General features: G+C 40.8%; 1 protein-coding gene and 1 long non-coding RNA gene across 4 annotated transcripts; one reads left to right on the top strand and one right to left on the bottom strand.

Moving 5' to 3' along the window:
• The first annotated feature begins 6 nt into the window (after positions 1-6).
• LOC117207593 (serine/threonine-protein phosphatase 2A 56 kDa regulatory subunit epsilon isoform-like) lies at positions 7-27,105 on the top strand. The gene is made up of 10 exons (XM_033447957.1): positions 7-904; positions 978-1,271; positions 23,331-23,527; positions 23,609-23,803; positions 23,904-24,034; positions 24,120-24,237; positions 24,343-24,618; positions 24,706-24,935; positions 25,068-25,213; positions 25,297-27,105. Coding segments are annotated over exons 1-9 (1,584 nt in total). The 5' UTR covers positions 7-903; the 3' UTR covers positions 25,210-25,213; positions 25,297-27,105.
• Positions 1,956-9,052, bottom strand: LOC117207609. Of its 3 annotated transcripts, XR_004487560.1 has the most exons (6): positions 7,895-9,052; positions 7,616-7,801; positions 4,926-5,312; positions 4,283-4,417; positions 2,798-4,203; positions 1,956-2,597 (listed from the first exon to the last, which is right to left on the bottom strand). It is a non-coding gene; the product is annotated as an uncharacterized LOC117207609 (long non-coding RNA). The 3 variants fall into 3 exon arrangements; XR_004487559.1 differs by lacking the exons at positions 7,616-7,801; positions 7,895-9,052 and adding an exon at positions 6,687-7,087; XR_004487558.1 differs by lacking the exons at positions 7,616-7,801; positions 7,895-9,052 and adding an exon at positions 5,386-6,500.

Here is a 27,105-nt window from a genome sequence, read left to right as displayed (position 1 = left end):
CTATTTTCAGGCACACAAGGCACCTCTTGACGGGTTTTCAATAAGTGAAGAGGGCGACGGTGGAAGGATCCTTTTTTCTTTTTAATTTAAATTTTACGTGCGGTAGATGCCGAAATTGTAGTATCTTGTGTACGCGTGATAAAAGGTACAATGTTGGAAGAGGTCTCGGCAGGACTTAGCGCCTGACGGTCTGTCGGTCGTTCCGGCAAAAATGAAAGAAGCTCGTCGGTCCGAGCAGCTGATGGCGGCCGAGTGCTGTTCGAGCCTCAGTGTCCCTCATCGAAGCGTTTAAGTGAGTGTGTGCGTTTAGCTGCGCGAGCGGAGTGCGGCTACCGCGTGCGGAAGGAAGATAATTCTGTGGAATAGATTTCACGCGGCGAAACACCGTTTCTAAAGGAGTTACAAGCTATTTCGTAACGGTGCTTGTTTCACGACTTGGTATCCGACACGCAGGCACGGTACGGTAAGCCTGCCAGCCGTTCCACAGTCTCCCGGTGGCGTGAATCAAATATTTGTTCGAACGGAGAAAAATCGAACAAGTGAGCCACAGACCAAACGGCCGGTCGTGGTTTCAGGTAACGCATAATCCACATACGATCAAGAAAAAGACACGGTGCCGCTTGTGTGTTGCACAGTGTAGGTGGGAGATTCGACGTACGACGGGGCGTGCGTTCGCGTGTGACAACGCCTAACAAGCGATCGCGCCCCTTTTCTCGACCGATACAAGAACCACCTCTGGCAATTGTTCAACGAATTTTTATCGAACTGTGAACTTGATGGATCTCGTCGTTTGACAAACATCCTCCGATTAAAACACGTTCAGTTCTGTTACGCGGAAAAACTCGTGCTATGCGCGCATTACTATCAATTTTCACCCCTCTCTGCTTCAGGAACCTCTGAACCAGTAGGTTACCGTGTTCAAGTACACCACGTGCGCTTCGTAATCGTGTAGTGTTGCTTTCTCCTTGTGTGTGTAGTGAGTTCATCTTCTTCGACACGGAATGCGACCTCCTCAGGGTGGATGCAATCTTCTTTAGTCGCGTCCAACGCCGAAAAAGTGCAGCCGAGGCACGAAAGTGCCTCCAGCATTTCACTTCCCTCCAGCTCTCATAGTGCCTCTGCTAATCCCAACATGTCGTCAGCGACTTTTGTGGACCGGATAGATCCCTTTGCCAAGAGATCTCTTAAGAAGAAATCCAAAAAATCACAGGGTTCATCTCGTTATCGTAACTCCCAAGATGTTGAGCTACAGCAATTACCGCAGCTCAAAGGTTAGTTCAGATATTCTATACTTTATTTACTCCCTTGGACTTTCCTTGCATTCACATTCTTGTCATAATATTACAAAGATACTACTGAGACACGTGAATATAAGAACTATTAGAAACACTCACAATCTTTTTCATCATGATTTATTTGAGTAATATCTCTAGGGTATAATGTAATATTGTGAATTTACATCTAAAGTTTTCTGAATACTCACCTAAATTTAAAGATATAAAGCAAGTTCAGACGAAGCAAAAAAATGATCATATTCTTATATGTTCTTGTAACCACTTAAAGTACATGGAATTACTATTAAATTTATTGCTTTATTTGAACATCGTTGATGTTGTAGTTAGTATGAGCTATAATATTATAACATCTATACAGAGATAGATTGTTCAGTGGTTCCATTATACAGAGATATTACATAATAATACGAATATGTTGTGTCTGACTTAATATAAGCTTTCCTATGCTACGACTAAGCGAATCTATCTTCAATGATTTTAAGATGTGAGAATGTAAAATATATACTGTCTTTGATTATATTATTTTATAATTTTTGGAAGTAATATGTGCTAGATAATATGTGCTGTATATAGTACATTTAACATAATTATATTTACAGTGTGATTATTATAATGATACATCTACTTATTAAGTACGGGGGTCAAACATTTTTGAAGTTATACAATTGGAAATATATTTGTAATTTTATTGAGCAATCATAATATACAGATGAAATGGAATTATACCCTGGTGTGGTAAACAAAGTTACCAGGTGATGCATTAATGATTTCAACATATACATTTCTGAGATACATTTCATTTTAATCTTTTTTTTTAATTCTTTTTTATATAATTCTCACATCCTTCACTAATTGTATGATCAAATAATTAAATGAGTGTATCAAATGAATTCTTCATAGTTGATACAAATTTTGTAGAAATACATTGAACATAAGACAATACAATATTAATATTTAATATTTAATGTCAGATAAAGCATTAAGTAATGCGCAGTTTACATTGCTTTCGCATATTATACATTAGATTGCTCGATATAAAGATAACGTAAAATTACCGAAGCTAACCTCAAAATATTTAGAGATAAGCACGTTTGTACCGAAAATATCTTATTTCTCATTCTTTACATATTTAACATGGCTGCTATACAAACTGACAGAAATTTCTATTTATCGACTATTGAAAAAGAAGGTAGTATTTAATTCCATGAATACGTGTCTGGCGTACTTCGTATTGACGTATGTTCAGAAAATCGATGAGGAGCGGCAAAGCAGAGGTCAGTTCACGTTACTCGACCGATTTTCCTGTAATATAAATTTCGTGTATAACTGCCGATGACCATAACGCAAAAGATAGATAAATTTTTTATTTTATAGTGGCGATTTTCCGAAAAATTTAATTGCAAATATTGCTCATTATTGAGTTTAGGAAGCAGTCACATAATTCTATATGAATTAAAAACTAAAATTTAAATGTATGTACATATGTATGTATTTTTACATACACTGTTTTTATGAATCTCTGTCACATTATGTATGTGTTACTGTACGTCATATATTGTTATTGCTTGCTCTGATGTTTTATCTTGTTGATTGGTAAGTCGTTAAACAAATGTTAACGAAATCAGATTATTCTTAAATTCAGAACCCACTCTTGTTGATCAGGCCGTTCCCCTCTGTTGTTCGTTCTTCGAATTGCTCTTACATAACCTGTACAATCTTTTGCAGTTAGAAGTTGTACGTGAAATGAATTCTTAATTTTTAAAAAGGTCGCTGCACGTTTATGTGGTGATCTCATAGGGGTATGTGTATGCATTGAAATTAAGAGGTGTATACAACGTGTGCGTGTTTTAATGTAAGTCAGTTATTTGGTAATTGTTATCATCTTGAGCATGTTTGTAACGCGAGAACACTTATTTTATCGATTCTTATTTTTACAAGAAATAGCTATATTACATGATGTAATAATGAAATTGTATTATCCAGAAATAATGTTTTTTTTTAACTACAAGACACAAATGAACAAAGCATAATAAAGGCAAACATTGACGACTTTCCGATGTCAACACATTTTCGATTCAACGAATTCATACTATTTTCGTAAGAAGGTGCTTGAAAACAGTACGTAGTGACCCATAAACTCATAGCACGTTCCAACGACGAGCGGTTATGCGAAATACAGGCATCCACCTTGCAGTAGGCAGTGTCGTTCACCTCTGCCAATAAAACGGCAGTAGTCCTTATAGTCTCTCTTTCTCTGTTGCTCGTTCACTAGCTTACTGTCTTCCTTGCTTCTCTCCTTCTCTTTACACTTGTTCCTGTCTCTTTACTTCTACGCTCGGTTTCTCTCATCGTCTCTTTCTCGCGTACCGCGTACATAACCTATATGCACGTGTTTTTCACTCGAGTATCGTGTGTATACGTGCGTTTACGTATCGACACACGCGGTGCCACATGTTACACGGAAGAGTAATTTTCGGTTAAACAAGAATCGAGATATATGTAATATAGTTGCGATGAATCGACGTGAACCTAACCAATATCCATTCATTCAATAACTGCATCAATAACTTTGATACATCTTGTAAACAAACTAATGATGTTTATTAATTCAAAGATATACGTGTCACCGTAGGCACGGTCTAGTAGTACGTGGTGAATCGTAATACCTTGGCACTAGGATCGTAGCCATGGTAAGCCCGGTTTCATGCGGGATTTATGTGCTGCATAGAGTATAGTCTGTGGCGTAAGACCAAAGCGGGCAAATGTGTTTGGGACCGGTTACATACTCGGGGGGAACTCCTGCCGGCGATTGCAGTGCTTGAGAGGATTTTCAGCTGCAGCATCCTGCGGGGTGTCGCCGAGTGCTTACCCGTAGATGCTCCTCAATGATGAAAAGTACGATGGGCGGCTACCATGACTGATTATTTTTCATTCGTAGGTAGATGTAGTCTTCCGAAAATAGTACACAGTTCATATACAATGCTTACGGTTCGCAACGCTACGATAGTTGTTTTCTTCGCTGGCGGTGAAGATTCGCGTTTAGATAATAATACGAGCGAGAATGGTTTGGCGGACGGATAGATCGAGGAAGATATAAGTTTCGCTTCCACGGTGCAGCCAACCTACGAATAAGACTTATTTAGAAATACGTAGGTGTGCGGCCGGTGTGTCAGCCTACGAGTTTGCGTTGCTCAGCAGCCCAAGTATTTTGAAGTTTTAATCGTTAAGGTACAAACGACAGGGAAACTTTTACCGTGTTTCCGATCTCGAAACTCTCGACTAAATTAAATCAGCCTCGATTGATTAAAAGATCTCGTTGAAACCTTCTACATCCTTCGATCAAAGTACACGACCTTTAGAAAAACTTCTCTAGGCTCTGTACAACAAATGTTTATTTAATCCAGCATTATTACGATTCATAATTACGAGAGTCAGCCGTGTCTAAATATTCTTTGAGTATCAGGAAACAGCTTTACGAGTTCTTTGATTCCATTCGAGACAAAGCAACGGGACGAGAGTGGATTCGTTCATTGATTTATGTATAACTTATTTACAATGATAGCTCGGCTCGTGCAGCAGCTCTGTCTTATTAAACCGAACGTACTACTTACGCTCGTAAATAATATTTACTAACGCGTAAGTTCTTCGAGGTTGAATTTGACAACACTGTGCGACCAATGTGTTCGAGGATCACGGGTCGAAGTGATGACGTCCGAGGAACGCGTCGTCGTATGTTTAGATCACATGGTACACTCGTCATTGAAGAAATGTCTAGCAATGTTCGTTCGTCCAATATATCATTGGCTGTTAGCTGTTACAACATCGCCGGACGATCGCTGTAATCTTCTGCTGACAGATAAGAAGCCGCAGATTTATCGACGAATAGAAAACAAGCTGTTCGTTCTCCTTACCACTTCCTTACGCCATCTATATATACATATATATAGAGTCGTTTGTCCATTTCAAACGATCTTCCTTAAACTTTGCACGTTCTCGGTGGCCGTGAACCAATTTCGTCTAAAATCAAGGAAACGAGAAACAATTTAGTAGATTGAGGAACGAATTGAGTTTCGTACAAATGGTAATTCACCTATGTTGGAACATTTGGTTAGGTTTTAAAGGGGAATCAGCAGCCAAACAGGCAGTCAAGTTAGTCCGAACGTATATGCATAAGAGATCGCAAGCTGTTGCGAAATCTGTTTAAACTCGATGACGCGGCTAGGGTATTACTCGTTATTAGGCCCTCTAGCAGGCTAATCGGGGTTTAAGCGGTGAATACACACGCGAGTCACCTAGCGGATTCCCGTTGCGGCACGCGTGTGCCCTCGAGAGTGGAGTCGCCACTGCCAGTGGCCGACGTTTTTCCACTTGTCGCGCACGAAATTGGACTAATTTCATACACTTCCGGTTTCCTGGAGGGTTCTCACGGGTCTTGCGCCTCCCACCTCATCCCTTCCGTTTATCGCGTTCGATTCGACTTTAACTTACTTTAACTACTTATTTTCTACCCTGGTTGTAACGATAGTAGAATTCAGCGAGAAATTCGATTCGAGAGTCGTTCGACAACAAATGAAACCTTTAACGTTGGAAACCTATTTGTTGGAGTGTTATGTTCAACGATTATCGACGAGCTTTAGTTGTTTTTTACTCCATCCTTTCCTCTAACGCGATTCACTGCTCGGAGATTTGCAATAACACCGATCCACCTTGTTTCCGGCCGCGCTTCAAGGCCGGCCTGCTTTGTGCGGACGAAATAAAAATCGTCTGGTGATGCATTAACGTTATTGCATTAAGCGGGGCCTGCTCTCTAACCCAACCAGCTTCAAAGAGATAAAAGGGTTCGCGTTCGCGAAGGCAACCAAGCTAGTTCAACGATATTATAAAGCGACGCGTTCTCCTGGAACGATGCTCCGTGAGCAAATATTTCAGTTCTCGAAAAGCGTTTTATAATCCCAGATGTTCCTTAGATCGATCTTGTCATATCGTGTGTATAAAAATTACTATGATTTTAGTCTCTCCCGGAAATTCTTTCGCGTGTCTCTTCATAGTATCGTAGTTGTCGAATGCCGGTGTAGTGATTATTTATTTTGAATCGCATAATTTAATCTCTCCTTTCTCCAGAACGTAACACAGACACGATTTGCATATGAATACAATAAACAAACGAATCTCAGGAAGCTATTGGTTTTGTTGATGAAACTTTACAGTAAAATTGAAGCAAAATTAGAAAATGATAACACACTTTTAGACAATTAGAATTTTAACCAATCTATGCATTATTTTCTTTTTTATAATAACTTTTCGCTATTTATTTTGTTTGGATGCGTATAATGGATATGATACATCGCTATGGTAAACTATCTTTTTTTTTTCAAGTTATATATAACTTACTTGATTTACGTTTTATCATATCCTCAGTGGATCATATCCAGTTTTCGAACTGAGACGCAAAGTGGAATGAAAGAAGCGCGTGAACGATGTTACATGGACGATGAGAGTGGTCGTCAAATTTCCAGGATAACGCGTGGCTCGGCGTCCTCGATACGTTCGCCACCGAGCCATAAACCCGAGTACGCGATTCGCCTAATTGACGGCGCCATTGATCGCTACGGTCACTGTCAAGATCATTGTGGTGTAGAAGGATGATAGCGCAGTTTTCCGCCCGATGAGAGTGGGCGAGCTTGTTTCGTGCGGCGTCGATCTTTAAGCCGCATTTACACGGCAAACGCCGTTCGTTTGCTTACTGTCTTAACGCGGATTTTATTTGCTTGTGTCCCCCTTCTTCTTCCCTTCCTTCTTCCCCCGCCCCCTCTCTCTTCCTCTTTTTCTCTAATCTTTTATCTTGTTTTTTTTCTATGTTCTGTTTTCCCCCCTTGTTTGTCTCTTATAGCGCGAGCAATCGCTTAGATTCAACGATCATTACAAGAAAAGAATATGGTGGTATAACTCTTTTAATGGTCACATTAGAATGATGCGTTTAAGCCTTTAATTGTCGTAGGCGTGTCTTTTCCTGTCGTCTACTGTCTGCTCCTTACCAAGTTGTTTACTATAGTTGTTTTTCTCCTTTTTTTTCTTTGCTTTTTTACTTCGTACGCAGATCTTAATGACGATGATATGTTAAGATTCCTCGAAGAGTACTGTATCGCGGCGACTAATGGAAAGGAATAGGAAATAGGAAAATAGAATAGAAAAACAAAAAAAACACGGCGAAGGGAATCATGAGTGCGAAAATGTTGCGCTATGTGCTGTACATTGGAAAAATTCTATGTTAATTGTGTTTATTTCTATATATATATGAAAACAATTTGAAAATCCGTTACCGTATGCCGTTAATTCCTCTCGTATAACTTCATATCCATCGCTAAACAGCTCACATCTTCGGACCGGGTAGGTTGCGCCTCTTAATTATGTCTTTTTAGCCACGGTATATTAAAGTGCCCTCTTTTCACCACTAAGTAACGTAAAAATCAGGAAGCCAGCAAAGTTGTAATTATTACATCCTCTCCCTGTAATCATCATATGGTAACTCGAAAATAAATGCCTGCGTATTTATAGACATATCTCAGGCGAAAAATTCCAAATGGCAACGTAATAAATACCGGGTACTGTTTCTAAAATATCACCACTTAAAGCTACCGCGTGAATTATACGCCGTGCAACTTTTAACTTCTCCTAGGAGCGGGAATGAACGCGAAGCCACTATATTTATAACCCCTCTTTTTTTTTACGTGTCAAACAGATGCGCAAGAGTTGGCGTGCATCGAGATTCGGACGATACGAAGTATCGACGTAAACCAGTCCTGGTGAGGCCATTTCGAACACCTGTTATTCGATTAAGAGGCTGTTGTACCACGAACGCGAAACGTTCTCGAATTCTCGTCCGTTTGTCCCCCACCTCTTAATCTCGGAACATAAAACACGCCCATGAATTTCATACAATCCTTTCGAACTCGTTTCGTACGTCGATGAGTCCGCTTCCTCGCGCGTTGCTCTTCATAAATGCCGAATTCCTTTAAACCTGGTTGCAGAGTATCTGGAGCAAGCTCGCCATCCGCTCAATCTGCTTATTATACGATCGGTATTTCCATTTCGGTGGAAAGCGCGTTTTAACGCGCCGCTGGTTCTTTTGAGCCATTTTCAAGCCTACCGTACGTTCATCGCTAGAAAATTGTCCTAAATTTGAGCAAAACACGAAAGGCCTGTTATTTATACGCGTGATTTCTCGTTTCGAGCAAAATCGAAACTAAGGTTAAAGCTAAAGTAAGATTAAGACATAAACAACTCGAGGACCGCGGCAGAGTTAAGAATAGCGAGTTACATAATTATTTTCTAAATTGTTTCGCATTCTTCGTAGTTTAATTACACCGTCGACGAGTTAAATGAAACAAATATTTAAAATTTACGTGCTTCAACGCTAAAGTAAATTCGTATTTCTAACAAGTCGAAGAAATCTGATATGAGAAACGCAGCAGACCTTAAGAATAATAAGACAAATTATCTTCTAAATCGTTCGCTCTGAATTATTCATCGCCTTATTGCACCGTCAAAGAGTTAACCCGTTTCCGGTGAAAAATGTACGGTTTTCGAGACGAGCGCCACTATGGTCGCGAGAACACCATTCATCGATCGATGCCCACGACACGCTCGCTGTCGGCAAACCGCCTCGATTTGCGTCGAGTTTACGCCAGGATAGTATGTATCTCCAAGGTTTTCGCAATAATTATGTTAATAGAGTGGCATATGTATCCATCTTCTTCATCCTTTGTCCACTTCTCTCTCTCTCTCTCTCTCGTTCTGATCGTAAACAAACTCGAAGAGAGAATCTCGTGGTATGTGTTTCTGGCATTGACATTGACGGGAGTCGTTAAAAGGGAGAAAACAGGCTGCCGCTAATAACGGTGACGTGGGAGAGGGAATATCGCGCGAAAAGCGGCGAGTGCATGGACGGGGAGAACACATGAATAGCGAGGCGACGAATGGTGTCGCGGCGCTTAACATTCTTTGCCATTCCGCTAATTGGTCTCGATTCGTTCGACATTCTATGCACGTTTTTGTACCTGCGAGGGGACAGAGTTTGTTGTGTGTCGGCTATTTCGATTTAGCGATTCCAGTGCAACATATATACGCATATTTATTTGTTCTTTTTTCAATGGAAATTTCTTGAAAACAGACGTAATATAGAAGTAGCTCGGTATTGGAACGCTTGTAGATACCGTAATGCGGTATTATAGGAAACGTTTTGTAATTCCATTGGTAACGTAACGAAACGCGTCTATCGCGATTATAGCGGTAAAGTTGGAAACGAATTTAGAAAGGTTTACGGAAGTTGCAAGACATTTATTGAAAATATCTCGCTCGTTTTCAGTAAAACGTTGGCGTATACTATGAATAATTGCCTCGAACATATACTGTGACTCACGAAAATATTTGCAAACTTACACGAACCTCTTGCGTATGTACTATACGTACTGTATGTGTTATATTAACGTTGTATGATCTTGATTGTACTCGTAAGGTTTCGAAGGAATCTGAAAATGCACGTAGATGATGTACGAGATATTTGCTGCGAGTATATATCTCACCTCGATATTCAGTGGTGCCGTCTTTAACGTTTATCGTATAGATGGCTATTCATTCTAATTTTCGATCGAATATATATTCGCGGTAAACGTCTTACAACTCGTGTATACATTTCCAGACTGGTTTCGAACTTTATCGATATAATCGTGATGGTTGTGTGGTGATGCTAATGAAATTTCAAAACGTCTTTACAACACAGATTGTATCTACACAAAAATTCTTTTTGGTAAACTGTTCGGTTAAAAGGAATTCTTCGAGATGAGCTGACTTGACATTGAGAGAACCAGAAGTCGTGGGCCTAGTACCTTTCTTCTATAGATCGTCTCACTTCGTTGATTTCAAGAGCATTTCGCGTGACGTTAACCACTGTTTATCGTTGTTATTTATAACCTTTCGTACACAAATGCTTTCTGCGGAAATGCAGAATCTTCGGTTGATTGATACCATTGACGCGTCGCGAGAGACCGAGCGTCGGTCGAGTGTGTGAATTAAGGAAAGAACGAGGTCACGATCCATGTATCCGTATTTATAGTTAGAAAAGCAAACACGTACAATGATTCACGAACAATCGTTGCTCGTGGCCATGGCGCTCAAGTTTACTCTTTCGGTATTTTTATTCGTCTACTCGCAGCGATTGATCAAGCCTAAAAGCTTCTCGAATCCAACGCGTTCCTAAGAACTCCTACCATTGGATGGAATAGAAATAGGATGCGCGTTAAGTTATGGTTATAGCGGATGTGTATTGCGACGATGTTTATACTTGAAAGCAATCGAATATACGCATTTCAGTTTTCAGACGTTTCGTTCGTCGGAACACTCATCGTCCGTAAACCATAGAGCTCCGCGCCATAAAAATAGATAAAGGTCATTGAAAATTATCACGGAGTCAATGACTCTAAGGCCTAGGATACGTATAGAAGCGTGTACGTACATGCAACGGATACTTGGATTGCAACGTCGAGTAGCCGTGATCGATAGAAGAGTTTCGTGGGGCTGAGACGTGCATAAGTATCGTTCGTTATGCAGAAGAAGCGAAAAGAAAGTCCTAGGTGAAAGAGAAACGGTCAGTACCATGACCCGTGAGTCATTGTCGAGGTCAAGCCGATATCCAACAGTTGTTGGTCGAGTTGGAGTATGCGGCTGCAATTGCAAGAGCAGCAGCGCGCCGCAGCATCGGCAGAATCCGTGTTCGTGTTTGTACGCAATCGTCAGCAAAAATATCGTGTCGGAGGACAGGGTGAGAGAATATCCACGACGTAGAACTCGATTTAATCCCCAAGTGGTTGGAACGGTTGGAAACCGCGTACACTTTACCTTCAATTTTTGCCCTCCGCCTCTTTCACGAGTGTTTGCCTCGGAACACGGTGGCCTGTATCATCAACAAGTTGAATTCCCTGTTTGCTCCCAAGCGTTCAACCGTTGATTTTGTTTATCTTTTATGAAATTATCGTCATCTTGCCAATTACGTAACGAGCATTGCCCATTTGCAATCGGGAATTAAGTGTTTTGTTTGGTAGGCGAATTTATCGCTGTCTCGGCATCACGATTGCCTTGAGTTTTACATTTCGTCGCTTTTGTTTCTCTCAGTACGCCTCGCACGATTAAAAAATAACGTTCCTCGAAAGAGCACGGCGTAGTTTAAGAGCGCAAAGAAGAGAAAAGCAATTAAGCATCTGTTCGCCGATCGCGTCGAACAAAGGCGGGATGTGGGTTGCTAATTATGTTCCTTGGCGCGATTAACGACACGCGTGATTCACGGCGGAAAATCATCGAGTCTCGTTAAGTATCCTCGAGTACGAATCGCCCGGTAAACGCCGCTTTCCTTTTTCCAGTCGTCGTAAATTACCGCTGAACGCGCGCCACCGATCGCAAAATTGAGAAATAAATCACCGCGAGCCTCGAACGATTTATCGAGCCTTTGTCTATTCGAGGATTAAACACGGCTTCATCCGCGGTGATGAACCGATCCGCATCTGAAACCGAATTAAAGTAAGCGGAATAGCAGACGGAAAGATCATCGGAAAGATCGATTTACATTCCTCCAGCTTGTAAATTCCTTCCTCTGGTTAGGGGGCGCTTGATGCCTGGCGGCAAGGTGTTTCTTCGTGGTGTCCTTGCACGAAACTTGTATTCTCGAACTGCTGAAGGTTTCAGAAAGTTCTACGCACTTTTTTCCGTAGCCTGGATACCTTTAAACCGAGTTTTACATCGAAAAAATTGGCAATGGATTTAATTGGTATTAGAGCGAACACAAGAGGTTGACCAAAGCTGTGCAAATGTAGATACGGCGGTACGACGGTGGTGAGTAATTGGAACACGAAACGAGTTCATTGAATACATTACAGGGGAATACAATTGTGTGCCGAGATGTCGATCGTTGCAGACATCAAACACGCCGACCGTTTTCAAGATGTTTGTCGACGATCGACGCTGATTAAAGCGAATCCAACTCGAGGGCCTAACTCGATACATATTTTCCTCGTTTTTCTTTTTTTATTATCGATCGAATTAAAAGTGGAACGTCTGTGTATCGCGAGCATGCATCTCACACGCGCAATTTCCTACGTGAAATCGAATTGTGCATCCGATGGTCCGCTTCTTCCGTAATCACGATCCATTGTAGCATCCTTGGCGTTGGAAGCAGTCCATCTGTGAAACACAACTATTCACACAGAGGATCGAGACTCTTTTCCTTAATCAAAGATTGGATTCCATCCAAATCTATCGGCCGCGTAACACGCTCTACTCGGAAAGAAGAGTCGATGGGACCAACCACGCGGTCAAGGGTCCGTTTCTCCATCGCGATGGTAAAAATGCAATGGAGAAAACGTAGCTTCGACCGAGTTTAACGCGACAGTTTACTACGTTTAATGATCCAATTAGCAAATCGATCAGATACTCGAGCTTCAGATTTTAACGTTGACTTTAATACTCTTTCTCTCAATGGACATCGGCACAAAGAGACCACACGCAAACATTCCAAAGTTACAAACTGTTTTTTAGATCGAATATCCAGAGGGCCGAAAATAATAAAAAATCTTATGGATGCCTCGATAAACGGGACTGTTGCCAATCGTAAGAAGCGATAACGTGTCGATAACAAGACATTGGTTGTTTTATTATCTGAGCGAGAAATCGGAAAATCTCCAACAGGAAATAAGCTATTTCGCTGTGGCTAGCACGATAAAAGGCTGATACTCGCTGATTACGCGATACCATCGCTAATTCAATTACCGTAGTTAAACCGCTATCTACTCGGCATCTACACGAACGCGAATGTTTGTTTCGAAGGATACCAGACGAGGAAATTTGAATTAGCTGTATCGGTGTCGCGTACCATAGTAAATCAGTTAAATCGTTCAGAGTGTCGAGTCCTAAAGTCCCTAATGTTGCGGCGCACGCTAATTAGTCTCTTCGTACCTTTCTCGGGAAGTCTCTACGAATGCTGCACTGTATGTGGTGAGAGGTCAATGGTTCCAGCATAGAATCGCAAATTGTCATGTTCGCGACAGAGTAAAACGCGAGACGTTAGCAAATAGGCAGGTTCTGTTAAACCGTAACTTGTATCTCACACCGCGAAACCAAATTTCACTGCGAAAGTAAGATTTACTTTCAGGATAGTCGAAAATATTTTCGAATAAGAAAGCAAACAGAGATTTCGAGGACTTTCATTCTGTGTCCGTTTCGTAATGTTTTGGCGTGTTCGAAGGATTACGTAACCAACGAGAAAGAGAGCAACGTCTTAACAGTGACGCGCGCGTTACGAAAGCAAAAGGGACGTCCTTTCAGTGGGGAAGTTCCCTTCGACTCGCCACGATCCGGACAGAGGACGTTACACCTTTACGATTATGCAGCAAATACGATTATCGCGGTTGACCGTTCTTCGAAGAATAACACCGACGAGGGATACAGAAATACACGGATCGAGCCGCTTAAAACGATCACCTTGATTCTCGTCGATATTATTACCTCTACGAGAGGAATACGAGAGCAGAAGGTGGACGAAAGCAAAGTGTGAAAAAGTAAACTCTCTTTCGAGTAAAAATAAGTTGCGTGGAGAAAACATCGATCGATCCTGCCCTGACTCTCTCGCAATTTCTCTCGCCGCGCAACACTGACCGATAAAGTTTTATTCGCTGTAAATCGGTGTATCATCCGAAAGTGTCTTATGCCAGGCACGTTCCATCGTTGAATCAACATGGTAATTTCGAGTGCCTCGGTCCCGGGTAAACGGGTCGGTGCACAAGGGTCGCTCGAGCAAAGTCGTCTCCCTTAATCATCCAGGAATTTCAATGAAACTCGATGCGGAACGATTACTTTTATCAATTTTGTTAAAAATAAGTGCGAAGCTCTTCGTGCTAATTAAACGATATTCTGGGAACTTTTAGTCCACCAACGAAATTAATATGTATGACGGTCGAACGAGCGAAAAAACGACGCTCGTTAACGGGAAACGAGGTGACGACGTTCCTTCGTTATGATATCATCGTAATGACGAACAATTATCGAAAGTACATAGATAGTATTCGATATCGAATGACAACGAGACATTTCGATCGTAACGACCGACAAATTACGTGCCACGTTTTACGATGTCATAGACGATGGTTAATTTTCTTCGAGGAAAAAGAGAGCGGAGGAGGGAGCAGCAGAAGGAGAAGCGTTGATAGAAGAGAATTTTAATAGAGTGATCCGAGACACGGTCTCGTTGCGCGCCACGTTCCTCGATCCCGTTTCTCGGAGTTCGTCGTGGTCGCAGGCCTCGTTAATTCTCGCCCGTTAACTTTGTCGTTGCTATCCTAATTAAAGAAGGTCAGGGATTCTGCTCGCGTCGCGGCCATCTTCGAGAAAAAGGGAACCACAGACGGTGTCTCGCGAAAGCGTCTCATGTTTTGACGCGTCACCCTCTTTCAACCACGTTGTCCGCTTACTTCAACTTCTCCCAGTTGAACCAACCGCTTTTTAAACTTCATCCTTTATGCGGAATTACTCTCGTTCTTTCTCTCAGTCTCGACTTTTCCATCGTTATAAACCACTTTGTTTCACAGTTTATCTCTCACGTGGTTTACGAACCGAATGAAAAGCCTGAAGTTAATGAGCTTGACGATAACACGGACGAACGTAACAGGATATATCGAAGCTTATTTGCGACTAATCGCGCTCTCTCTTCTTCCGATATTATCGGAACCTGGCTAGATTGGAAACAGGCTGGCGATCTCTGACCTCCATATACCGAGATCGAATAGAATTTACAAGCGATAAAGACAATTTCCCGGGGGGGAAAAAGTTGCTGAGGGTAGTTAGAGACTCGATATCCAGCAAGATCGGCGATCGCCGATAAAATCCACCTAAATCCTATTGGCCCTGGAACGGTTCACCAAACAGAGAGACTCGCAAAACCGGCTGGAAAAATTGTTTGCTTGGCATCGGCCCGCGATACGGGAGGTCACGTATCGCGTAAACGAGACAGGAGTTAACTGTGCCGAAGCAATAAAGTGCCGGCAAAGCCAGATCCTGGCGGGAGGGTTGAATCGCGGAATCGATCGTGGAGCGTGTGGCGTACCGAGCGCAGGGCACCTCGGTGACATCATCGGAACGTCGACCTTCCTGCGCGATCTCAGATACGGTCTCGCGTTACGTCGTCTCGTTCTGCTAATGAGAATTACGTAACGGCACGCGTGGAGTCCGGTCGGAGCATTCTCGCGTACCGGAGTCACTTTGCGCAGCGATTCTCCTCGTGACAGTGCCGTCGAAGGATCGAATTCCCTGTTAATTCCCAACGATTAGCAGACACAGAGCCGATTGTGAGACATTATCTACCGCGAACACGCGTGAATCATCTCTGTCTCTGGACCGAGGTGCAAGTACAAGTTGATGCAAGAGCAACGTGCAAAATTTCAGATTTACACGAGAGTCGGTTTCCTTGCTTTTCACAGTTTTCTCAGATTCCTGTTCCACTCGTGTTCCTTCTGTAGTACCACCCTGTATCGTTTCCAATATTTGTCAGGAAATCAGTGGAGGAGGAAATTGAAGGAAAACACGATGCAACGTGTATAGGATGTACGGTATAAATTGATCAGCAGGTGACGCGAGAAAAATCAGATATAAAGATGCCGGAAAGATGGTAAGGAGAGGGGGGGAAAGATAGAGAATCGAAGCAGATTCACCGATACCTGTACGCGTTCGCTGGAAGTAGAAGCGGAAAACGGGAGGATGAGAGGGCGACATGGAAGAAGAGGGTCGAGGGTGAAAGGTAAAGGGAGAGAAGGAGAAAGAGCCGGGCCACCCAACGAACCCCCAGAGAAGCGACGGCGGTGGGAGTATTGATCCGGAATGCCGGCGACCGGCTGCCTCGAACGCTCTCCTTTACCTTCTCTTCTCTACCAGTACCACCCTCTCTCTTCCTTCCTTCCTAGTATGCACACGAACGCTCTACCCTCTCCTTTCCGGCCATCTCTTTTTGTCCTTCTTGCTCCGGTCTTCTTCCTTTATTCGAAGCGTTCGAGCTCCCCTTCCACCCCCATCCCCGAAACCCTAACTAAACCACGAATTACTCGTTTGCCTCTTGCTTCGTCCTCGATTTCAGACCTGCGATCATCCGTCCTCTGATTTCACGCCACCTCTTCGTCCATTTCCCCTTTCTTCTTCGCTCTTCGAGAATATTAAAACGACGCCACGAGATTGCCTTCTGTTTTTCGCGCCCACCTTCCTCTCGATCGTCGCTGTTCGCGACACTTTGCCGCTTCTCCTCGATATCCGATCCGAGAACGTTTGTACTTCGCCATGCTGCACCCCTTTACCGTGTACCTCGTCGCGAAACGAAGTGTTCGTGCTCCCGCAGACATAGTTTTTGCCACGTCAAATACACCGCTAACCACTTGGTATTAAAAGATAAAATATCGTTACCGTGCTTCCAGTCACATCCGTTATTTTGTACAACAGTTTCGACCTGTATTTTCTGTGTCACGTCCGTGAATTGGCCAACGGAATTATAATAGCTTGAACGTGCTCGTGAAAGTTTCTCCAGATGGTGCGTTTAAGCGAGCAATATTAAATGGCCCTTAAACAAACCCTCGTAATCCGAGATCGTTTAGCCCGCGTTCATTCGAGTTAGGTAAATTCGCGTTTCCCCTTGTTTGAAAACATTCGCTTCCGGTTCGTAACACCACCGATCGTTCAGCGACAATCGTTAAAGGGAGGAACGCGAGAATCGAGCAGGTGGATCGTTTCCGGTATTCCTTTAGCCTTCTATTCTATCTTCTTCGTTCCGTGACCTACGATGGTCTTTGTTCTTGTAGCTGGTGAACTTCGAGCAAGCCACGGTTGAGGTGGTAGCGGAGAAAGAACCAGATGTACGTGACACGATTCCGGCACCGCTTCGTTCTCCTTTCCTCGGGTTTTCTTTGTCCATGTGACACACAGTGTATATTCGGCGTCGAATCCACATAGTTCGGCATTCGTATTTCAACGATCGTTTTTGGTTTCGTCAATTGATAATTGGAGCGTCGTAGTCTGACTGTAATTTTTCACGAGGTAAGGAGGAATAAAGCGTAGCCAGATCGCTGCGATACTCGTTTCGACGTTCTTTCGTTGCGTCAAAGAATCATGCGGTGGGCGAATGTAGTCGTAAAAGCAACGTTCATGCTACAAGGCCACGAACGTTACGACTACGGTCGGCAGAGTACGTGAAAGTGCACCTCGTGTTATGAATGAAATTATAAATACGTACACGCTAGATCGGTAGATGATCGTGTACGTGATTCGTCGCCGACCACGCATAATTCTAACTTTGCAGCTTTCTGACATCGAGCATATACATTTTTCTATTTTCTGCTTCGCTCGTTTTCCGCTACAAGCCTCTTTCATACTCCTGATCTTCTTCGTCGTTTTCACTAACGTCTTCCCGTTCGTCATTCGTCGTGCATCCTATTATCCGCGCGAATAAACGTAACGGTCGGATTACGTCAGAATAAAAGTTCTGTTCTTACGTCAACGATGACAACGAAAATGAAAAGGCGGCCGCTGAAAAACGTGACGGCGCTGGACGTTTCCGTTGCGTTTCATCGCAACACATAGCCAGCAACCCTGATTCTCGTGATGCAAACTCGATCTCTGCTAATAACGGATAATAAGATCGCGCTTCCGACATGCGACACGGCGCACCGCGTACCACAGACATCGTCGTGGCGCGCTAGCGAAATCCTAATTATGTTTTGGACGAGTCGCAAGCCGCCGATTCCGGGCACAGTGTCAATTCTCCGAATGTCCGAGAGAAGAGGCACGGGTGTCGTCATTCGCGAATGACGTTCGACGATCTCGACGATGATTTCCTTCCTTCATCTTCCGCTCCTGGCGCGTGCTACCTTTTGGCAACAACCGGACGTCCTCCTCTTCTCCTTTGTATTACGTTACAAGCGTGTGCCTTTCGCGTGCTACACCGACGCGTTTGCGTGTGCGAGACAGAGAGGACAAGAGAAATAAAGCGGCAGAAGGAGAGGGAGAATCGCATAATTCGATAAATTCATCGAGGCCACGCGACGTAGTCTGGTAGAAAGCAAAGTTACTTAGGCCCACGACAATGTGGTCCATTCCCCGAGGATAATTATTATGTACGGGCGACGCATCGATAAAGCAAAACCAATTAATCGTGATTGAAGTTGGACGAACGACAAAGCTAGAACGGAGAGGCGCTTCCGATTATTTTCGCCGGTGCTGCCAATAGCCGCGACAGTCGACGTGTTTCATCGTGCTCTAGAAAAGTTTCCTGTTTTTAATTACGTCGAGAATGCCTGCCAGTGAAACGGACGATGTTTGCCGGCAGACCGAAAATAAATGAAGCGAAATAATCGAGGCTCTCCTCGTGCCGTGGCCGCGTATCGAAATATACGAAATTATCGAGGCTATCCGATTGCATAAAGAAAACAACGATTATTGCTTCGTGACTCGTTCACCGATCTGCAAATAAACCAAACAAACTTTGTCCATCGAGTTCCCATCCTTCCTCTCCTCCTCCTCCTCCTCTCTTACTTTCCTCTTCTGGCACTTTTTTACCATCGAAACACGTCGACGTCGAAATCTCAATCGCTGGTGGAAATAGCGACAAACAATGGAAGGTCGATTCACAACGCGATCGAAGCTCGAATCAGTGGATCGCCTTTGCCCCAATCTAATTCTCCCTCGATGTTTTCGTGGTCGTTTTTCGCCATACCGAAAACATCGGTCGCGCTCGCGCGATTACCATCCGCGTCGCTTAAACGCATTGGCAAGGTCGCATAGCTGGAATATTCAGCTGGCGATTTCACCTATACTTTACACAGGACGCGTTCGCAATAAGTAGATCGCAATTGATGGTGGCGCACTTCACGCGTATCCGCGTTCCCAGTCCGATGGTATACTCTATATACTTTCGATCGGTAACCCAACTAAATTCGTCGCCAGATGACACCTACATCTTTATCGATAGATCGCATCATGTGTCTCTTTTTATCCGCCGTGATAAAGGCCATCTGTTACGCACGGACTGCGTCCGTGAATTACGAAATCGTCGTTTCGACTCGGTGCGCTTCGGTGTCCCGAGTAAAATGCAGCTATGCAATTATCACCATCGATTCGGCAGAGAATTTCCTTTAAAATATGTAGATATTTCGTACGGAACACCATCGACTCAAACTCTTTGCGAATATTCCATTTACCTCGCTGTGTACGAGCTTCTCGGTCGGTCAAACTGACCAACTTCGCTTTTTATCGATTTCTCCAGCTCCCATAAGTTTGCTTATTGCAAGAAATAATTAAAAGTAGAAATAAATAGAATTCGAAAGAACGGTAAGTTTCTAAAGTAAATCTGGAAGACAGTGTTTGTAACTTTATCGCTTCTCTGTACTTTCCAACTTTCGAGGTTGATCCGTGTGACTTCTCAACGGCTTATGTATGCACTGTTTTTTCTTCTTCACTGGGAAACGCGAAAAACGAGTTTCCCATTGCGATCGATTATAGCGTCTGGTGATATTCGAACGAAGCTCGTGAATCGTGGTACGCCGGGAGCCACCTATCGGCTATTTTTACCGACCACTTTAGCGATATACTAACGTTCATGATCGCGGCCAAAAATCATTGCCTCGAAATTTCATTCATCCATCGTGCGCTCACGTACTTTACGTCTTCGTGCTCTTTGCTTCGTACGCGTATCGTACGGTGCAATTACATAAACTGGTAAAATCGAGACGATCTTACAGGCCAGCGTAATTGAAGAGAGTAACGTTATTAAATAAAAGCTGATGTAGCGGAGACGTCACGCCGGCTGTTCCCCGATTACCGATTAAAACGATCTTCGCCAGGAGAACGTTTTAATGACTTGCTACTCAGCCGACGCGCGTCATACTCGCGATCGTGCGTGCACAGTGCACACACGACTTTTATGCAAGAACGTACGGTCTTGTAATTCCTTGCATTCACCTTCGAGCATCCTTTCAACTTTATCAGCCGCTAAGATTTTACTGCCGTTCCTTTCACTCCTTTTATCCTCCGCTCTTTCTTTTCTTCCCTTTCATCCTCCCTTTTGTTCTTTCCCTTTTTCTCCACTGCTTTTTACCATCCACCATCCACTATCCACGTTTTTCCATCGAGTCGACTAGCAGCTCGCGTTAATTCATTCCGCCTCCAGATGATCCGGATCATTTTCAATTACTTGGCGAGATCTTCTTGACGCGAGGTTCGAGCGTGAAGCGATCGGCGGCTGATAGAATATAAAGTGCAAGCTAAATGGTTTTTTACGCTCAATGGGAACTTTCTGATTGATTTGTTGCACCAGTGCATGGCTAATTCAAAAGAAAACAATATAATTGAGAGAAATACAATACGATACGATATGATGAAGGAATATTGGATTGTATATCGGCGAATAGTTATTATTTTAGCGAATAAAAAGATTAAAGATATAATCAAGTATCTGCAAATCGATCGTTTTATCTACACATTGATAAAACACGTTGCTATTGATTCGTTTCAAAGATCGTAGATTTCGCATTATAATAAACAGTTGTAGAGTATCACATCACGGAAGCTCGCTTTAACAAGCAAATAGCGACATTGGTTTAACGTCACGGCCTTCTACGTTAATTATCTTAGCCGATAGCGCAATCTACGATTTGAAAAGCTATAGATATATACATTTGCACGTTATCGATTATATATGATTGTTAATCGTTTGAATTGTCTATCCGATATACCTTACAGATTCCTGAGCTACGAATTCTGACCTAACCTATAATTCAAATCCAACGTAAGACACGTACAAATGCAGACACACGTGTAAAATGCTTCGCGAGGACATACGAATTTACCGTTTTGCACATTTTAATCCCATTCACGGATCACAAGATAATTTTTGTCCTTTCAGTGGCAAAAATAGAAAATGGCAGCTCATAGAGAAGATTCATTACCTAATTTGTCGCGACGAGCGCAATTTTCCTTGCATTACCATCAAAGGCCGCAAGATGAATGAGGGAACGAGTGGTGATGCGAGTTTAAAGTTCACCACCTAGGTAAATCAATACCTTACGAGCAAAAAGAAATAGGAACTGAGAAATGGCCAGAGAGTGGGGTTGACGGATGAGAAGAAAAAGAGGACACCGAGGAAAGGCAGTAGTCCTTTGCGCTCTTCCTCTTGTTCTCCTTTTCTATCGCTCCGATGAATCAAATCTCCATCTAACATGCTGCAGAACTTTCAACTCTCTCTCTCTCTCTCTCTCTCTCTCTCTCTCTCTCTCTCTCTCTCTCTCCCTCCCTCTCCCTCTCTCTCGAGTAGACACGCTAATAGAACTCAGTAATTTATACCGCGGCAGCTATTTTCTCGTTAAAAATTTTCAATAAAGCGCGGCTGCGATCAAACGTCGTTTCGTCGTCTCTCGATATATGTGATTTCACCAATCTTCGGTGGAAATCATGCATTGCCTTTCTGTATATAGCTGTCTTTTTTTTTCGTTGATTCTCCTTTGAATATCGATTTATGTATGTTCCCTTGCCGGCATCTGACATCACGATCGCGTATCAATTATGCAAGAGTATAAATTAGGTCAGAACTCACTGCTACGTTTAAGTGAAACGAACTTCCACTTTCGTGGCGCCTACATATTCTAAAATGTAAAATGAAATATGATAGTTTCATGAATCGAATTACTAATGATGGCTAAGAAAAGATTATGGAAAATATTATAAAATAGATCGACTTGAATTTTTGCTACGTGCCATTATTATACGGTTAGATTGCCAACTGTACTCATGAATCATTGTACGTATTTTCCGACAGTTTTTAAACGAAGATATTCGTTTTATCGGTAATAAGACGTTATAGACATTTTAAAAATAAACGTTGACTTGTGCACAAGGCAAACGAATTCTCAAGGCAGAGTAAATTAGCAAGAGTCGTTTAAATCAACGGACGGGTAATTAACGATTAGAACTGACGCCAGTGAGACATCAAACACAAAATAGGAAATCTAATATGAGTAACAGATAAACAAATTTGATCGGTCTACTTTATCTTGAAATATTTGGAAAACATGTTCTATATATATATTGTCATGTGACTGCGATTCATCGAGATTATAATTAAAAATGTAGCAACGTAGGAGAATTATACTTTATTGCATTTTAGAAAAAGAAAAATAAAGACATCTAACGCTTAAAAGCGATGGAAAAATCACTGTGGCGCTTGTACGCTTCTAAAAGACATTTATTATATTCTGCTTACAGTGCTGCCAACATTCGACTACATATGCGCCGCATGGCGCGCGCGTGTCGTTTATACCATAACCTCACTTGTCATGTATAACCTCAACTGAGATATCGAACAATTCACCGGTACAATAACAAGAAAGAAGTCTATAATCACATGTTTATAAACAAAAAAAACATATTCAATAAATACCAAAAGATAATTATTTTTTCTATTTGCCTCATTCCAAATTCCCTTTTTTTTTACTTTTTAGTAAGAATCTTTACTTCACTTTTGTACTTCATGATAAATCCGTCACCGTCGAAAGTTAAACTATCGAAATTTAGAAGAAACAAATATATTTATTTGAAGAAAAGAGAAAGGAGTAAAAATGCTCAGCTAAATATCTCTTTGTTCATCAGTCATGTAGATCCATTTGATAGAATAAATTTATTACTAACAGTATTCGAAACCAATTCCAAAGATGTTATTGCAGCCCATAAACGAACCAGAAGTAACTCTTCACGGTTTGCTCATCCTACTACATTAGGATTGATGCTCTTCGTAGCTGATATATCGAGTTATTAATATTACGAACTATGTAATAACGACATTAATGATCGTAAGTTACGATGGAGCTTAATTTAGTAGGGTACTCATAGCGATATACATACAAGTTAGAAAATTTTTATAACAAAATGTGTATTGCATTGAATTTAAATGGGATTATTGAAATGTTACAGATGTTACACCGTCGGAACAGGAAGAACTGTTCATCCGAAAACTCCGGCAATGTTGTGTGACTTTTGATTTTATGGATCCGATGGCGGATCTTAAAGGCAAAGAAATTAAACGTAGTACACTCAATGAATTAGTCGAATACATCACAGCTGGTCGAGGCGTCCTTACAGAGCCTGTATATCCCGAAATCATTAAAATGGTAAATATAGCATAAGAATAATGTTTACACCTGTCATTTAATTCGTAGAGTATTTTCGACATAATAATATGTTTGTTGAAGATTTCTGCAAATCTGTTTCGCACATTACCACCTAGTGAAACTCCCGATTTTGATCCAGAAGAGGATGACCCGACATTGGAGGCGAGTTGGCCTCATTTGCAATTGGTTTATGAATTCTTTTTACGCTTTCTTGAATCTTCAGATTTTCAACCTACGATTGGCAAAAAAGTTATTGACCAAAAATTTGTTTTACAGGTATAAAATTTGCAACTTATAACATAATATTTCTATATTTAACACATATTGTTAATAATGGATTAATTGATTCAATAGTATATTTGTTATCTGTTTGTAGTTACTGGAGTTATTTGATTCTGAGGATCCTAGGGAAAGGGATTTTTTGAAAACTGTTTTGCATCGTATTTATGGGAAGTTCCTTGGTCTTAGAGCCTTTATACGCAAACAAATCAGTAACATTTTCTTGAGGTATCTGAATAAAGTAACAAAATTCATGCAATATATGATATGTATGTATAAAATACATTTTTTCTTTAACTGCTTATTCTTATAGGTTTGTATATGAAACTGAGCATTTCAATGGAGTTGGTGAACTTCTTGAAATTTTGGGTAGCATTATAAATGGTTTTGCTCTTCCTTTAAAAGTTGAGCACAAACAGTTCTTAGTTAAGGTAAAAAAAATAAAAATAAGAAAGATGATTATATAATGAGCGTAGATTAATATACATTGAAAATGTATTTTACAGTGTGATTTATGTTTTGTTATTTTGTTACAGGTGCTGTTACCACTACATAAAGTAAAGTGCTTATCGTTATATCATGCACAGTTAGCTTATTGTGTGGTACAATTTCTTGAAAAGGATGCAACCCTAACAGAGCCTGTTATACGAGGCCTCCTGAAATTCTGGCCTAAAACATGTAGCCAGAAGGAGGTAATGTTCCTTGGTGAAATTGAAGAGATCTTGGACGTGATAGAACCTAGCCAATTTGTTAAAATACAAGAACCCTTATTCAGGCAAATTGCACGTTGTGTCTCTTCGCCACACTTTCAGGTATTTGAGAGATATTTTTTACAGGATAATTTAGAACACAAAAATATCATTAAAATTTTTTTACCAACAAAATTCCTTTATCCATAGGTTGCAGAAAGAGCACTGTACTTTTGGAATAATGAATATATAATGTCTCTAATTGAAGAAAACAATCATGTAATAATGGGAATTATGTTCCCGGCATTGTATAGAATTAGCAAGGAACATTGGAATCAGACGATCGTAGCCCTTGTTTATAACGTTTTAAAAACATTTATGGAAATGAATAGCAAGCTCTTTGATGAACTTACTGCCAGCTATAAGTCTGAAAGGCAAAAGTAAGCAGTGTTACATTTTACGAAAATAATGAAATAACTATTAAAAGATGCTTAGTTCTTTCCGAAAAACAACTAAATAAAAACTCGTCGGTAGCTTTTTACGTAATCTATAGAAATATTTTATAATGTCAGAGAAAAGAAGAGAGAAAAGGAAAGGGACGAATTGTGGAGAAAACTGACTGAATTGGAGGTAGAACGACGTAATGCGCTTACTGCTACCTTCAACAATCCAGTTCCTGCCACAACAACACCTACGACACGAGCCCGCCCTTGAGCTGGTAACTAACTATATCCATTAAATGATTTCATATTCTGAGTGCATAAATATATATAACATTCAATAAACGTATTATTATTACAGGTGGAAATTCGCTCCCAAATTACCCAATCATTAGCCCTTAGTTTACGTCGATTGTCCATACACTACATGCAAAAATTACTGTTGTTAGTGGAGCAAAGTGTCTCACAATGGCATTCTTGACGTAATGTAATTTTTTTCATTAGTTACTAGCCTAACGGGCGAAGTGGAGAAGAGAAAAATGAAAGAATCAGTAATCACAATTTTATTCTTCTTCGATGCAATGATTGATGAGTTCTAATATTTTTATTGTGTACATTAATTTCTACTTTTCTTTTTTCCTTTTTCTTTAATAGCAATGATTTAAGTTGTACAATGTACTCAGTGTCAGCACATAATACGACGATGTTTTAGTCCCTTCTGAACTAAGGTGTAGCTGCGCTCGGTGGGAGGAGACGATCAAGATGTAAATTCAAATAGATAAAATATATTGTTATAATATTGATTTTTGCATGTGACATTTGCTTCAGTTTCTAAATGGCTAATGTCCTCTCATGACTGACCCACCTTACTCTGATTCTCACCTCCAACAGAGCCAGCAGGGACGTTGTTTGAAATGTATCATATATTCGTATTAATGATAATGATAACTATAACAAAACATAATAAAATTAGGTAAATATATAAATATATATAAATATATATATATAATACAATATATTATAAAAATATAGTACTATTGATGATACAAATTACACATTTACACATACACGAATACACCGAACTGTGGTAAATACGTGTAACGTACAGACCGATGTGCTACAAATACTAACATTGTGCTGACTGCATGCCCGCAGCAAACGGAATAAATTTTTTCAAAGAAAGAGAGCCGTGATGATATGCTCGTCGCATATCGGAAATAATATTATTGAATAATAAGGTTCAATTCATTGAAACAAAAAACGTAAAAAATATATGTTGTTTTTTAAATAAAAAATAAATAAAAAAAATAAAGATGCGAGGGGCAAGTATACAATAAAAAAATTTAATTGTACCAAAATATCCATTGCTTATAAATATAATAAATAATAGAGATACAATGCATAAGATTTATTCGGAGCTGTGCTCCCACAGGCCACCGCAAAGACGTGGGATCGTTTTTAAAGTTTCTTACCATTGCATAATAATAATAAACAATAGTAGCTCTTAATAAATAGATGGTTAACAAATGAGTGACAGCTTGCTCATATTTTCATGAAGTAGCTGAGAAACACATCTAACATATTTGTTATGTTTTATTTTCCATTCTTTTTATGTCAAATATGTTTTACCTCATCTCATAGCATACTTTGTTTACATTGTACACTGTTTATCTCCACTTCATGAAAATTAGTTCAAAAATAAATTGAAATAAATAATTATTGTAAATGCTGTAATGTGACTCAAAAAAAAACAATACGGATAAATTCATAAGAGTTCTATACGCATAAATAGACACTTTATTAAACGAATGTCTAATTTATTTCTACTCTCTAATTTTCTTAAGCGCTGCTTGATTAAACATCAGTAACACCATAGATTACTAAAATATTTTGTCGTGGCCTATTTTCTTTTTTCTTTCTTCCTTTTTTTTTTTTTTTTTGTTTCTTTTTAGATATGCAAGCATTTCATCTATCTTTCCGACAGTAATAAAGAATTCTAATAATTATTATGTTTGGGCTAACTTAGTTTTTAGTACATTTCCAAATATACTACAATAAGGAATTCTAACGATATATTAATATTTTTTTATATCGTAGAAACTGCATTTGTATGACAGCATAATTACAAAAATTGGATACGAAACCATTGCAAATAAGTACTTCCATACTT

The sequence above is a fragment of the Bombus bifarius genome, unplaced genomic scaffold, assembly GCF_011952205.1.
Source record: "Bombus bifarius isolate JDL3187 unplaced genomic scaffold, Bbif_JDL3187 scf7180000008039, whole genome shotgun sequence".
Classification (NCBI taxonomy): domain Eukaryota; kingdom Metazoa; phylum Arthropoda; class Insecta; order Hymenoptera; family Apidae; genus Bombus; species Bombus bifarius.
Note: the sequence above shows the minus strand (reverse complement) of the source record. Positions and strands in the feature narration are given on the sequence as shown.

Excerpts from the sequence above, each read along its gene's own strand:
- LOC117207593 (XM_033447957.1), top strand. Across the intron at positions 23,528-23,608 it reads ATCCCGAAATCATTAAAATG|ATTTCTGCAAATCTGTTTCG; the intron begins GTAAATATAGCA and ends TGTTTGTTGAAG. Across the intron at positions 24,619-24,705 it reads TCTCTTCGCCACACTTTCAG|GTTGCAGAAAGAGCACTGTA; the intron begins GTATTTGAGAGA and ends CTTTATCCATAG.